This window comes from Phyllobates terribilis, unplaced genomic scaffold, assembly GCF_046119375.1.
Source record: "Phyllobates terribilis strain yellow unplaced genomic scaffold, ASM4611937v1 Scaffold_9__5_contigs__length_417890890, whole genome shotgun sequence".
NCBI lineage: Eukaryota > Metazoa > Chordata > Amphibia > Anura > Dendrobatidae > Phyllobates > Phyllobates terribilis.
In genome coordinates this window covers 406,735,107-406,747,308 of record NW_027362769.1, presented here as the reverse complement: position 1 = coordinate 406,747,308, position 12,202 = coordinate 406,735,107, and the positions used below count along the sequence as shown (strand labels likewise).

The 12,202-nt window shown below is 41.7% G+C and overlaps 1 protein-coding gene across 1 annotated transcript; it reads right to left on the bottom strand.

The window, feature by feature from the left end:
• Window positions 1-403: 403 nt before the first annotated feature.
• Window positions 404-1,339, bottom strand: LOC141161464 (olfactory receptor 5G9-like). The gene has a single exon (XM_073646275.1). The coding sequence runs from the start codon at window positions 1,337-1,339 to the stop codon at window positions 404-406; it is 936 nt and encodes a 311-aa protein (XP_073502376.1).
• Between the last annotated feature and the right edge of the window lie 10,863 nt (window positions 1,340-12,202).

Sequence of the window (12,202 nt, the reverse complement as noted above, 5' to 3'; positions counted from 1 at the left end):
GGAGGCTCCTGTCAGTTACCCGTGGGAGTCACCTGCTCTCATACAAGAACAGTCCCAGAGTAGCACCTGGTCCCTCTGCTCGGTCCTTCCCTGGTTCACGGAGTCGATTGAGCCGCCGTGCGACCTTGGTCAGTCCGAGTTGATACCTAGTTACGCCCTTCTCGTCCCTCCTTGCACCGCAGCACAGAGGTTCCACCACCCGGATCCGTAACATTCACAATCCAAGACACCAGCGTCCTTTTCATTTTAGCATTTTCTGAATATTATTTTCTGTACTTTATTCTAGAAGTGGACATTGTGATGCACGACAAATATCGACTGCCGACCATTAAATCTTTTACATTCTCCTTGCCTCAATTTCCTTATAAAGACTGGTCAGTTCATGTAGTCCGTTGATGACCCTTTACAATATGCCAATTCTACGGAGCGATCTCTTGAATGCAGCCTTTAGGTCCTTGTTCCTAAGACTGTAAATCATTGGATTAATTAATGGAGTCACCACCGTGTACATGACAGACACCAGGCGGTCTCCCGAGGAGCTGGAGGTTGGACTTGGCCGAAGATAAGTGGAAATAAGAGTTCCGTAGAAGATGAAGACCACGGTTAGATGGGACGTGCATGTGGAAAAGGCCTTCAGCTTTCCATGGTGGGAGTTAATTCCCATTATTGTGCGGAATATCCGGATATATGGGACAAGGGTCATGCTGAAGGCGCCAGATCCCATTATTATACCCACCAGGAACATCACCAAGATGTTGATAAAAGTATCAGTACAAGAGAGCAGAAATAACTGGGGGAGATCACAGAAGAAGCTGTTAATAACGTTGGGTCCACAGAAGTCCAACATCTTGATGCACAACGTGTGTATTAATGATGTGAGGAAGCCGACAATCCAGGCGGCCGAGACCATCTGAGCACAGATCTTAGGATGCATTATGGGGATGTAATGGAGCGGGTGGCAGATTGCTATGTACCTGTCATAGGACATCACCGCCAACAAATAGAGTTCGATGCATATGAAGGAGAAGAAGAAGAAGAACTGAGTGATGCAATAAGGGACAGCGATGGCTTTAGAGTCCGAGAAGAAATCAGACAGCAATCTGGGGGAAGTGACAGAGGAGTAGAAGACATCCAACCCAGCCAGGTGACTCAGGAACATGTACATGGGAGTGTGAAGGCTTCCATCAACAAAGATCAAGAAGACAATCAGGAGATTCCCAGCCAGAGATATCAGATAGATGAAGAGGAACAGCAAGAACAAGGGGAGCTGGACACCGGGCAGATCCGACAACCCAACAAACACAAACTCTGACACTCTGGTAAAATTTGTTGATCTCATCTCAGACAACTTGGATCTGGAAGCTGCAAGAACAATCATCACAATGCAATCACATGAGAAAGAACGTAATGATCAGGATGGGGATACTAATGCTAAATGGGGAAGATTTAAAGGGATTTTCCAGGAGTCATAAAAACACTGAAAAACAATAACCTCCACTGAAATAATGAAAATTCACTAAGATTTTGTTATTTTTTTACTATGTTCTTGTCCCTGATGTTCCTGGAGTGCAAGGCTTAATGAGTTGTCCAATTATTCGAGCTTTCACTACCGAACTACATTTCTTATATGCGTTCTCTTAGCTTGGTGGCATCCTAATTGTACAGAAGAGTACATTGTGTGCAACATAGACCCCCAGACTTTCCAACTCCTCAGCAAAGTACTATACATCAGCTATGATAGGCCCTCCAATAGACGACCATGGGAATACAAGGGTAAAGGAGAAAAGGAAGACTGACATATTAAACAGGAACTTTTCATTGTGTTCACCAGTGATCTGTTGTGATATCATTCAGGACAGTGATAATTAAAATTCACCACCGAATTTAGGAAATGAATAAGTGGATCTATGTCACAAAATTTTTTTGATAAAGCCCCTGCCAATACAGTGTTCATCCATGGGAACTGAGGGAACTGAGCTCAGAAATTCATGTGTTCATCCACGTGTATTGAGGGAATTGAGCTCAGTAACTGACTGCTGGACCTTATCTTCTTACACTTTGCTACAACAAGTTCTGATCACACAAATACAGATACGAAAAAAGCACCACCGCAGAACTTTTTTCATGTATACAATTTTTTTCTATTTTCTCTATTTTTGATGAAGATTTTTTAATATTTATGTATCAATAAAAATGTTTTTTTAATTGAATTATTTTGATTATGTTTCTTTATATCATGGGATGTTTGGCTCCTGCTTTTTTCGTATCTGTATTTGTAAGGTCTCCATAGGAGTTTCCCCTAATTAATCCTTACTTCTATGGTGCCAGAAATTTTACTAAAAGTTCTGGGAGCATGGCTGATGTTAGAACCCTCCTGTTTGTTTTTTCCATCTTGTGTTTTGTGGTCACGTGACCACCTGCCTTTATATTCCAGCTCCGCCCTTCTGGCTTTGCTGTGTTTGCCTGTTTCTCTAGCCTGGTGCTTTGGTGCCTATCTCTGTCATTCGCTTGGTCCTTCTGGGACCTCTAGTACCTTTTTGTCAGTTGGTCTTTTTGTGTTCTGCAACAACTTCTCTGTTTAGGAGGTGTCTCATTTTTGTGTTCCAGTCCTTAGCTCTTTTAGGGACCCCTTCCCTTATGCTATAGGTCTTCGTTCAGACTAACTGAGGAACTGGTAGCCCCCTACATCGTAGGGATTCAGCTTAGTCTTACTGTAGGGACAGCTTTCCCCTATCTTTCCTTAGTACATGTTGCAGATCATAACAGCTGAACTACAATATTAGAGAGGGGTAAGCATGGATTTATGTGTCGTCCAGTTAGTTTACTGTTAATGGAATGTAAGCATGTACAACTGAAACCAGAAGTTTCCATCCGCTATATATAAAGACACATCTGCAGGTTTTTCTCAATATCTGACATGAAATCAGAATAAACCTTTCCCGTTTTAGGACAATTAGGATTATACCATAATTTTTAATATTTGCCAAATGGCAGAATAATGAGAGAGAGAGAAGGTTTTAAGGCATTTTTATTACTTACTGCAAAGTCAAAAGTTTCCGTACACTAAGATTACTATGCCTTTAACCCCTTCATGACCGGAGCATTTTCCATTTTTGCATTTTCATTTTTTGCTCCTCTTGTTCCCAGAGCTATAGCCTTTTTATTTTTTGGTCAATATGGCCGTGTGAGGGCTTATTTTCTGCGGGACGAGTTGTACTTTTAAACATCATCACTGGTTTTATCATATCATGTGCTGGAAAGCAGGAAATAAATTCCAAGTGCGGTGAAATTGCAAAAAAAAAATTCAATTTAACAGTTGTTTTTTTTTTGTTTGTTTTTTTACCACGTTCACTGAATGATAAAACTGACCTGCCATTCTTATTCTCCAGGTCATTACGAGTTTGTAGATACCAAATATGTATAGGTTACTTTTTATTTAAGTGGTGAAAAAAATTCCAAAGTTTGCTAAAAAAAAAAAAATGACGCCATTTTCCGAGACCCGCAGCATCTCCAATTTTCGGGATCTGGGGCCGGGTGAGGGCTTATTTTTTGTATGCTGGGCTGATGTTTTCATTGATACCATTTTGAGGTAGATCCGATGTTTTGATCGCCCGTTATTGCATTTTATTGCAATATTGCGGCGACCAAAAAAACGTAATTCTGACATTTGAAATTTTTTTCTCGTTACGCAGTTTACCAATCAGATTAATTATTTTTTTATATTGATAGATCGGGCGATTCTGAACGCGGCGATACCAAATATGTGTATGTATTTTTTTTTATTATTATTTTATTTTGAATGGGACGAAAGGGAGGTGATTTAAACTTTTATATTTTTTTAATTTTTTTAGTATTTTTAAAAACATTTTTTTTTACACTTTTTGCATGCTTCTATAGTCTCCATAGGAGACTAGAAGCAGCAACTGTCCGATTGCCTCTGCTACATACAGGGGATCAGCAGATCACCTCTATGTAGCAGGAATGCTCCTGTACTATGAGCGCCGACCTCTAGGTGGCACTCATAGCGATCTTTACATGACAACCACAGGGGTTTGCTGCAGACCCCGGATTGTCATGCCCACACATCGGTGACTCGCGATCACGTGACGGGTTCACCGATGGGCGGGGTAAGTGATGCATTTCCGGCACGGCGCTGTTAAATGCCGTTGTCAGGGATTGACAGCGACATTTAACTAGTTAACAGCCACGGGTGAAACGCGATTCCACCCACGGCTGTTGCGGGCACATGTCAGCTCTATAAATCAGCTGACATGTGCCCAGTTCAGTGCGGACTCAGCGCCGGAGCCCGCGCTGAACAGGGGGTTTCGACGTGGTGTTTACTATTATGTACCACGTCAGAAAGGGGTTGATACAATTCTGGACTGTCCATATGAAGATGTCATGTGTCTTTTTAAATAGTGTATGTAAACTTCTGTTTTCAACTGTATGTGCCATGCAGAAGTAGTGCTGTTGCTTCCAAAGCATCCAGCAACTATTACAAATAACAAAAGCACAGGAGACAGGAAGTGTTGTGCTTCAGAAGCATCCAGCAACTAGAGGGGTTAACACAGTCACAGGCGACAGGGAGTGTTTTAGCAGAACCACAGGGGGATTGTGGGGAAGTTGTTTACTGTCTGGCTGGAGGGAAGAGAAAGGTGATGTGTTCTGCATCTGATAGAAGCGCCCCTGCAAGTGAAAAGGATTCAAGTCAGGAGTGAAGCTAAGCACAGGTCAAGTAGAGTTCCTGAACTAGCAGTGCAGAGTATTGTCAGGCAGAAAGATAAGGACTGGAGAAGTAATATCCTCATAGATGGAGGAGTAGAGAGAAGTAATGTCCTCATAGAAGGAGGAGTAGAGAGAAGAAATGTCCTCATAGATGGAGGAGTAGAGAGAAGTAATGTCCTCATAGATGGAGGAGTAGAGAGAAGTAATGTCCTCATAGATGGAGGAGTAGAGGGAAGTAATGTTATCATAGATGGAGGAGTAGAGAGAAGTAATGTCCTCATAGATGGAGGAGTAGAGAGAAGTAATGTCCTCATAGATGGAGGAGTAGAGAGAAGTAATGTCCTCATAGATGGAGGAGTAGAGAGAAGTAATGTCCTCATAGATGGAGGAGTAGAGAGAAGTAATGTCCTCATAGATGGAGGAGTAGAGAGAAGTAATGTCCTCATAGATGGAGGAGTAGAGAGAAGTAATGTCCTCATAGATGGAGGAGTAGAGAGAAGTAATGTCCTCATAGATGGAGGAGTAGAAAGAAGTAATGTCCTCATAGATGGAGGAGTAGAGAGAAGTAATGTCCTCATAGATGGAGGAGTAGAGAGAAGTAATGTCCTCATAGATGGAGGAGTAGAAAGAAGTAATGTCCTCATAAATGGAGGGGTAGAGGGAAGTAATGTCCTCATAGATGGAGGAGTAGAAAGAAGTAATGTCCTCATAGATGGAGGAGTAAAGAAAAGTAATGTCCTCATAGATGGAGAAGTAGAGAAAAGTAATGTCCTCATAGATGGAGGAGTAGAGAAAAGTATTGTCCTCATAGATGGAGGAGTAGAGAGAAGTAATGTCCTCATAGATGGAGGAGTAGATAAAAGTAATGTCCTCATAGATGGAGGAGTAGAGAGAAGTAATGTCTCCATAGATGGAGGAGTAGAGAGAAGCAATGTCCTCATAGATGGAGGAGTAGAGAGAAGTAATGTCTCCATAGATGGAGCAGTAGAAGGAAGTAATGTCCTCATAGATAGAGGAGTAAAGAGAAGTAATGTCCTCATTGATTGAGGAGTAGAGGGAAGTAATGTCTCCATAGATGGAGGAGTAGAAGGAAGTAATGCCCCATATATGGAGGAGTAGAGGGAAGTAATGTCCTCATAGATGGAGGAGTAGAGAGAAGCAATGTCCTAATAGATTGAGGAGTAGAGGGAAGTCATGTCCTCATTGATGGAGGAGTAGAGAGAAGTAATGTCCTCATAGATGGAGGAGTAGAGAAATGTATTGTCCTCATAGATGGAGGAGTAGAGAAAAGTAATGTCCTCATAGATTGTGGAGTAGTGGGAAGTAATGTCTCCATAGATGGAGGAGTAGAAGGAAGTAATGCCCCATAGATGGAGGAGTAGAGGGAAGTAATGTCCTCATAGATGGAGGAGTAGAGAGAAGTAATGTCCTCATAGATGGAGGAGTAGAGAGAAGTAATGTCCTCATAGATGGAGGAGTAGAGGGAAGTAATGTTATCATAGATGGAGGAGTAAAGAGAAGTAATGTCCTCATAGATGGAGGAGTAGAGAGAAGTAATGTCCTCATAGATGGAGGAGTAGAGAGAAGTAATGTCCTCATAGATGGAGGAGTAGAGAGAAGTAATGTCCTCATAGATGGAGGAGTAGAGAGAAGTAATGTCCTCATAGATAGAGGAGTAGAGAGAAGTAATGTCCTCATAGATGGAGGAGTAGAGAGAAGTAATGTCCTCATAGATGGAGGAGTAGAAAGAAGTAATGTCCTCATAGATGGAGGAGTAGAGAGAAGTAGTGTCCTCATAGACGGAGGAGTAGAGAGAAGTAATGTCCTCATAGATGGAGGAGTAGAAAGAAGTAATGTCCTCATAGATGGAGGAGTAGAGAGAAGCAATGTCCTAATAGATTGAGGCGTAGAGGGAAGTAATGTCCTCATTGATGGAGGAGTAGAGAGAAGTAATGTCCTCATACATGGAGGAGTAGAAAGAAGTAATGTCCTCATAGATGGAGGAGTAGAGAGAAGTAATGTCCTCATAGAAGGAGGAGTAGAGAGAAGAAATGTCCTCATAGATAGAGGAGTAGAGAGAAGTAATGTCCTCATAGATGGAGGAGTAGAGAGAAGTAATGTCCTCATAGATGGAGGAGTAGAGAGAAGTAATGTCCTCATAGATGGAGGAGTAGAGGGAAGTAATGTTATCATAGATGGAGGAGTAAAGAGAAGTAATGTCCTCATAGATGGAGGAGTAGAAAGAAGTAATGTCCTCATAAATGGAGGTGTAGAGGGAAGTAATGTCCTCATAGATGGAGGAGTAGAAAGAAGTAATGTCCTCATAGATGGAGGAGTAAAGAAAAGTAATGTCCTCATAGATGGAGAAGTAGAGAAAAGTAATGTCCTCATAGATGGAGGAGTAGAGAAAAGTATTGTCCTCATAGATGGAGGAGTAGAGAGAAGTAATGTCCTCATAGATGGAGGAGTAGATAAAAGTAATGTCCTCATAGATGGAGGAGTAGAGAGAAGTAATGTCTCCATAGATGGAGGAGTAGAGAGAAGCAATGTCCTCATAGATGGAGGAGTAGAGAGAAGTAATGTCTCCATAGATGGAGCAGTAGAAGGAAGTAATGTCCTCATAGATAGAGGAGTAAACAGAAGTAATGTCCTCATAGATGGAGGAGTAAAGAGAACTAATGTCCTCATTGATTGAGGAGTAGAGGGAAGTAATGTCTCCATAGATGGAGGAGTAGAAGGAAGTAATGCCCCATATATGGAGGAGTAGAGGGAAGTAATGTCCTCATAGATGGAGGAGTAGAGAGAAGCAATGTCCTAATAGATTGAGGAGTAGAGGGAAGTCATGTCCTCATTGATGGAGGAGTAGAGAGAAGTAATGTCCTCATAGATGGAGGAGTAGAAAGAAGTAATGTCCTCATAGATGGAGGAGTAAAGAAAAGTAATGTCCTCATAGATGGAGAAGGAGAGAAAAGTAATGTCCTCATAGATGGAGGAGTAGAGAAATGTATTGTCCTCATAGATGGAGGAGTAGAGAAAAGTAATGTCCTCATAGATTGTGGAGTAGTGGGAAGTAATGTCTCCATAGATGGAGGAGTAGAAGGAAGTAATGCCCCATAGATGGAGGAGTAGAGGGAAGTAATGTCCTCATAGATGGAGGAGTAGAGAGAAGTAATGTCCTCATAGATGGAGGAGTAGAGAGAAGTAATGTCCTCATAGATGGAGGAGTAGAGGGAAGTAATGTTATCATAGATGGAGGAGTAAAGAGAAGTAATGTCCTCATAGATGGAGGAGTAGAGAGAAGTAATGTCCTCATAGATGGAGGAGTAGAGAGAAGTAATGTCCTCATAGATGGAGGAGTAGAGAGAAGTAATGTCCTCATAGATGGAGGAGTAGAGAGAAGTAATGTCCTCATAGATGGAGGAGTAGAGAGAAGTAATGTCCTCATAGATGGAGGAGTAGAGAGAAGTAATGTCCTCATAGATAGAGGAGTAGAGAGAAGTAATGTCCTCATAGATGGAGGAGTAGAGAGAAGTAATGTCCTCATAGATGGAGGAGTAGAAAGAAGTAATGTCCTCATAGATGGAGGAGTAGAGAGAAGTAGTGTCCTCATAGATGGAGGAGTAGAGAGAAGTAATGTCCTCATAGATGGAGGAGTAGAGAGAAGTAATGTCCTCATAGATGGAGGAGTAGAGAGAAGCAATGTCCTAATAGATTGAGGCGTAGAGGGAAGTAATGTCCTCATTGATGGAGGAGTAGAGAGAAGTAATGTCCTCATAGATGGAGGAGTAGAAAGAAGTAATGTCCTCATAGATGGAGGAGTAGAGAGAAGTAATGTCCTCATAGAAGGAGGAGTAGAGAGAAGAAATGTCCTCATAGATAGAGGAGTAGAGAGAAGTAATGTCCTCATAGATGGAGGAGTAGAGAGAAGTAATGTCCTCATAGATGGAGGAGTAGAGAGAAGTAATGTCCTCATAGATGGAGGAGTAGAGGGAAGTAATGTTATCATAGATGGAGGAGTAAAGAGAAGTAATGTCCTCATAGATGGAGGAGTAGAGAGAAGTAATGTCCTCATAGATGGAGGAGTAGAGAGAAGTAATGTCCTCATAGATGGAGGAGTAGAGAGAAGTAATGTCCTCATAGATGGAGGAGTAGAGAGAAGTAATGTCCTCATAGATGGAGGAGTAGAGAGAAGTAATGTCCTCATAGATGGAGGAGTAGAGAGAAGTAATGTCCTCATAGATGGAGGAGTAGAGAGAAGTAATGTCCTCATAGATGGAGGAGTAGAAAGAAGTAATGTCCTCATAGATGGAGGAGTAGAGAGAAGTAATGTCTCCATAGATGGAGCAGTAGAAGGAAGTAATGTCCTCATAGATAGAGGAGTAAACAGAAGTAATGTCCTCATAGATGGAGGAGTAAAGAGAAGTAATGTCCTCATTGATTGAGGAGTAGAGGGAAGTAATGTCTCCATAGATGGAGGAGTAGAAGGAAGTAATGCCCCATATATGGAGGAGTAGAGGGAAGTAATGTCCTCATAGATGGAGGAGTAGAGAGAAGCAATGTCCTAATAGATTGAGGAGTAGAGGGAAGTCATGTCCTCATTGATGGAGGAGTAGAGAGAAGTAATGTCCTCATAGATGGAGGAGTAGAAAGAAGTAATGTCCTCATAGATGGAGGAGTAAAGAAAAGTAATGTCCTCATAGATGGAGAAGGAGAGAAAAGTAATGTCCTCATAGATGGAGGAGTAGAGAAATGTATTGTCCTCATAGATGGAGGAGTAGAGAAAAGTAATGTCCTCATAGATTGTGGAGTAGTGGGAAGTAATGTCTCCATAGATGGAGGAGTAGAAGGAAGTAATGCCCCATAGATGGAGGAGTAGAGGGAAGTAATGTCCTCATAGATGGAGGAGTAGAGAGAAGTAATGTCCTCATAGATGGAGGAGTAGAGAGAAGTAATGTCCTCATAGATGGAGGAGTAGAGGGAAGTAATGTTATCATAGATGGAGGAGTAAAGAGAAGTAATGTCCTCATAGATGGAGGAGTAGAGAGAAGTAATGTCCTCATAGATGGAGGAGTAGAGAGAAGTAATGTCCTCATAGATGGAGGAGTAGAGAGAAGTAATGTCCTCATAGATGGAGGAGTAGAGAGAAGTAATGTCCTCATAGATGGAGGAGTAGAGAGAAGTAATGTCCTCATAGATGGAGGAGTAGAGAGAAGTAATGTCCTCATAGATGGAGGAGTAGAGAGAAGTAATGTCCTCATAGATGGAGGAGTAGAGAGAAGTAGTGTCCTCATAGATGGAGGAGTAGAGAGAAGTAATGTCCTCATAGATGGAGGAGTAGAAAGAAGTAATGTCCTCATAGATGGAGGAGTAGAGAGAAGCAATGTCCTAATAGATTGAGGCGTAGAGGGAAGTAATGTCCTCATTGATGGAGGAGTAGAGAGAAGTAATGTCCTCATAGATGGAGGAGTAGAAAGAAGTAATGTCCTCATAGATGGAGGAGTAGAGAGAAGTAATGTCCTCATAGAAGGAGGAGTAGAGAGAAGAAATGTCCTCATAGATAGAGGAGTAGAGAGAAGTAATGTCCTCATAGATGGAGGAGTAGAGAGAAGTAATGTCCTCATAGATGGAGGAGTAGAGAGAAGTAATGTCCTCATAGATGGAGGAGTAGAGGGAAGTAATGTTATCATAGATGGAGGAGTAAAGAGAAGTAATGTCCTCATAGATGGAGGAGTAGAAAGAAGTAATGTCCTCATAAATGGAGGGGTAGAGGGAAGTAATGTCCTCATAGATGGAGGAGTAGAAAGAAGTAATGTCCTCATAGATGGAGGAGTAAAGAAAAGTAATGTCCTCATAGATGGAGAAGTAGAGAAAAGTAATGTCCTCATAGATGGAGGAGTAGAGAAAAGTATTGTCCTCATAGATGGAGGAGTAGAGAGAAGTAATGTCCTCATAGATGGAGGAGTAGATAAAAGTAATGTCCTCATAGATGGAGGAGTAGAGAGAAGTAATGTCTCCATAGATGGAGGAGTAGAGAGAAGCAATGTCCTCATAGATGGAGGAGTAGAGAGAAGTAATGTCTCCATAGATGGAGCAGTAGAAGGAAGTAATGTCCTCATAGATAGAGGAGTAAACAGAAGTAATGTCCTCATAGATGGAGGAGTAAAGAGAAGTAATGTCCTCATTGATTGAGGAGTAGAGGGAAGTAATGTCTCCATAGATGGAGGAGTAGAAGGAAGTAATGCCCCATATATGGAGGAGTAGAGGGAAGTAATGTCCTCATAGATGGAGGAGTAGAGAGAAGCAATGTCCTAATAGATTGAGGAGTAGAGGGAAGTCATGTCCTCATTGATGGAGGAGTAGAGAGAAGTAATGTCCTCATAGATGGAGGAGTAGAAAGAAGTAATGTCCTCATAGATGGAGGAGTAAAGAAAAGTAATGTCCTCATAGATGGAGAAGGAGAGAAAAGTAATGTCCTCATAGATGGAGGAGTAGAGAAATGTATTGTCCTCATAGATGGAGGAGTAGAGAAAAGTAATGTCCTCATAGATTGTGGAGTAGTGGGAAGTAATGTCTCCATAGATGGAGGAGTAGAAGGAAGTAATGCCCCATAGATGGAGGAGTAGAGGGAAGTAATGTCCTCATAGATGGAGGAGTAGAGAGAAGTAATGTCCTCATAGATGGAGGAGTAGAGAGAAGTAATTTCCTCATAGATGGAGGAGTAGAGGGAAGTAATGTTATCATAGATGGAGGAGTAAAGAGAAGTAATGTCCTCATAGATGGAGGAGTAGAGAGAAGTAATGTCCTCATAGATGGAGGAGTAGAGAGAAGTAATGTCCTCATAGATGGAGGAGTAGAGAGAAGTAATGTCCTCATAGATGGAGGAGTAGAGAGAAGTAATGTCCTCATAGATGGAGGAGTAGAGAGAAGTAATGTCCTCATAGATAGAGGAGTAGAGAGAAGTAATGTCCTCATAGATGGAGGAGTAGAGAGAAGTAATGTCCTCATAGATGGAGGAGTAGAAAGAAGTAATGTCCTCATAGATGGAGGAGTAGAGAGAAGTAGTGTCCTCATAGATGGAGGAGTAGAGAGAAGTAATGTCCTCATAGATGGAGGAGTAGAAAGAAGTAATGTCCTCATAGATGGAGGAGTAGAGAGAAGCAATGTCCTAATAGATTGAGGCGTAGAGGGAAGTAATGTCCTCATTGATGGAGGAGTAGAGAGAAGTAATGTCCTCATAGATGGAGGAGTAGAAAGAAGTAATGTCCTCATAGATGGAGGAGTAGAGAGAAGTAATGTCCTCATAGAAGGAGGAGTAGAGAGAAGAAATGTCCTCATAGATAGAGGAGTAGAGAGAAGTAATGTCCTCATAGATGGAGGAGTAGAGAGAAGTAATGTCCTCATAGATGGAGGAGTAGAGAGAAGTAATGTCCTCATAGATGGAGGAGTAGAGGGAAGTAATGTTATCATAGATGGAGGA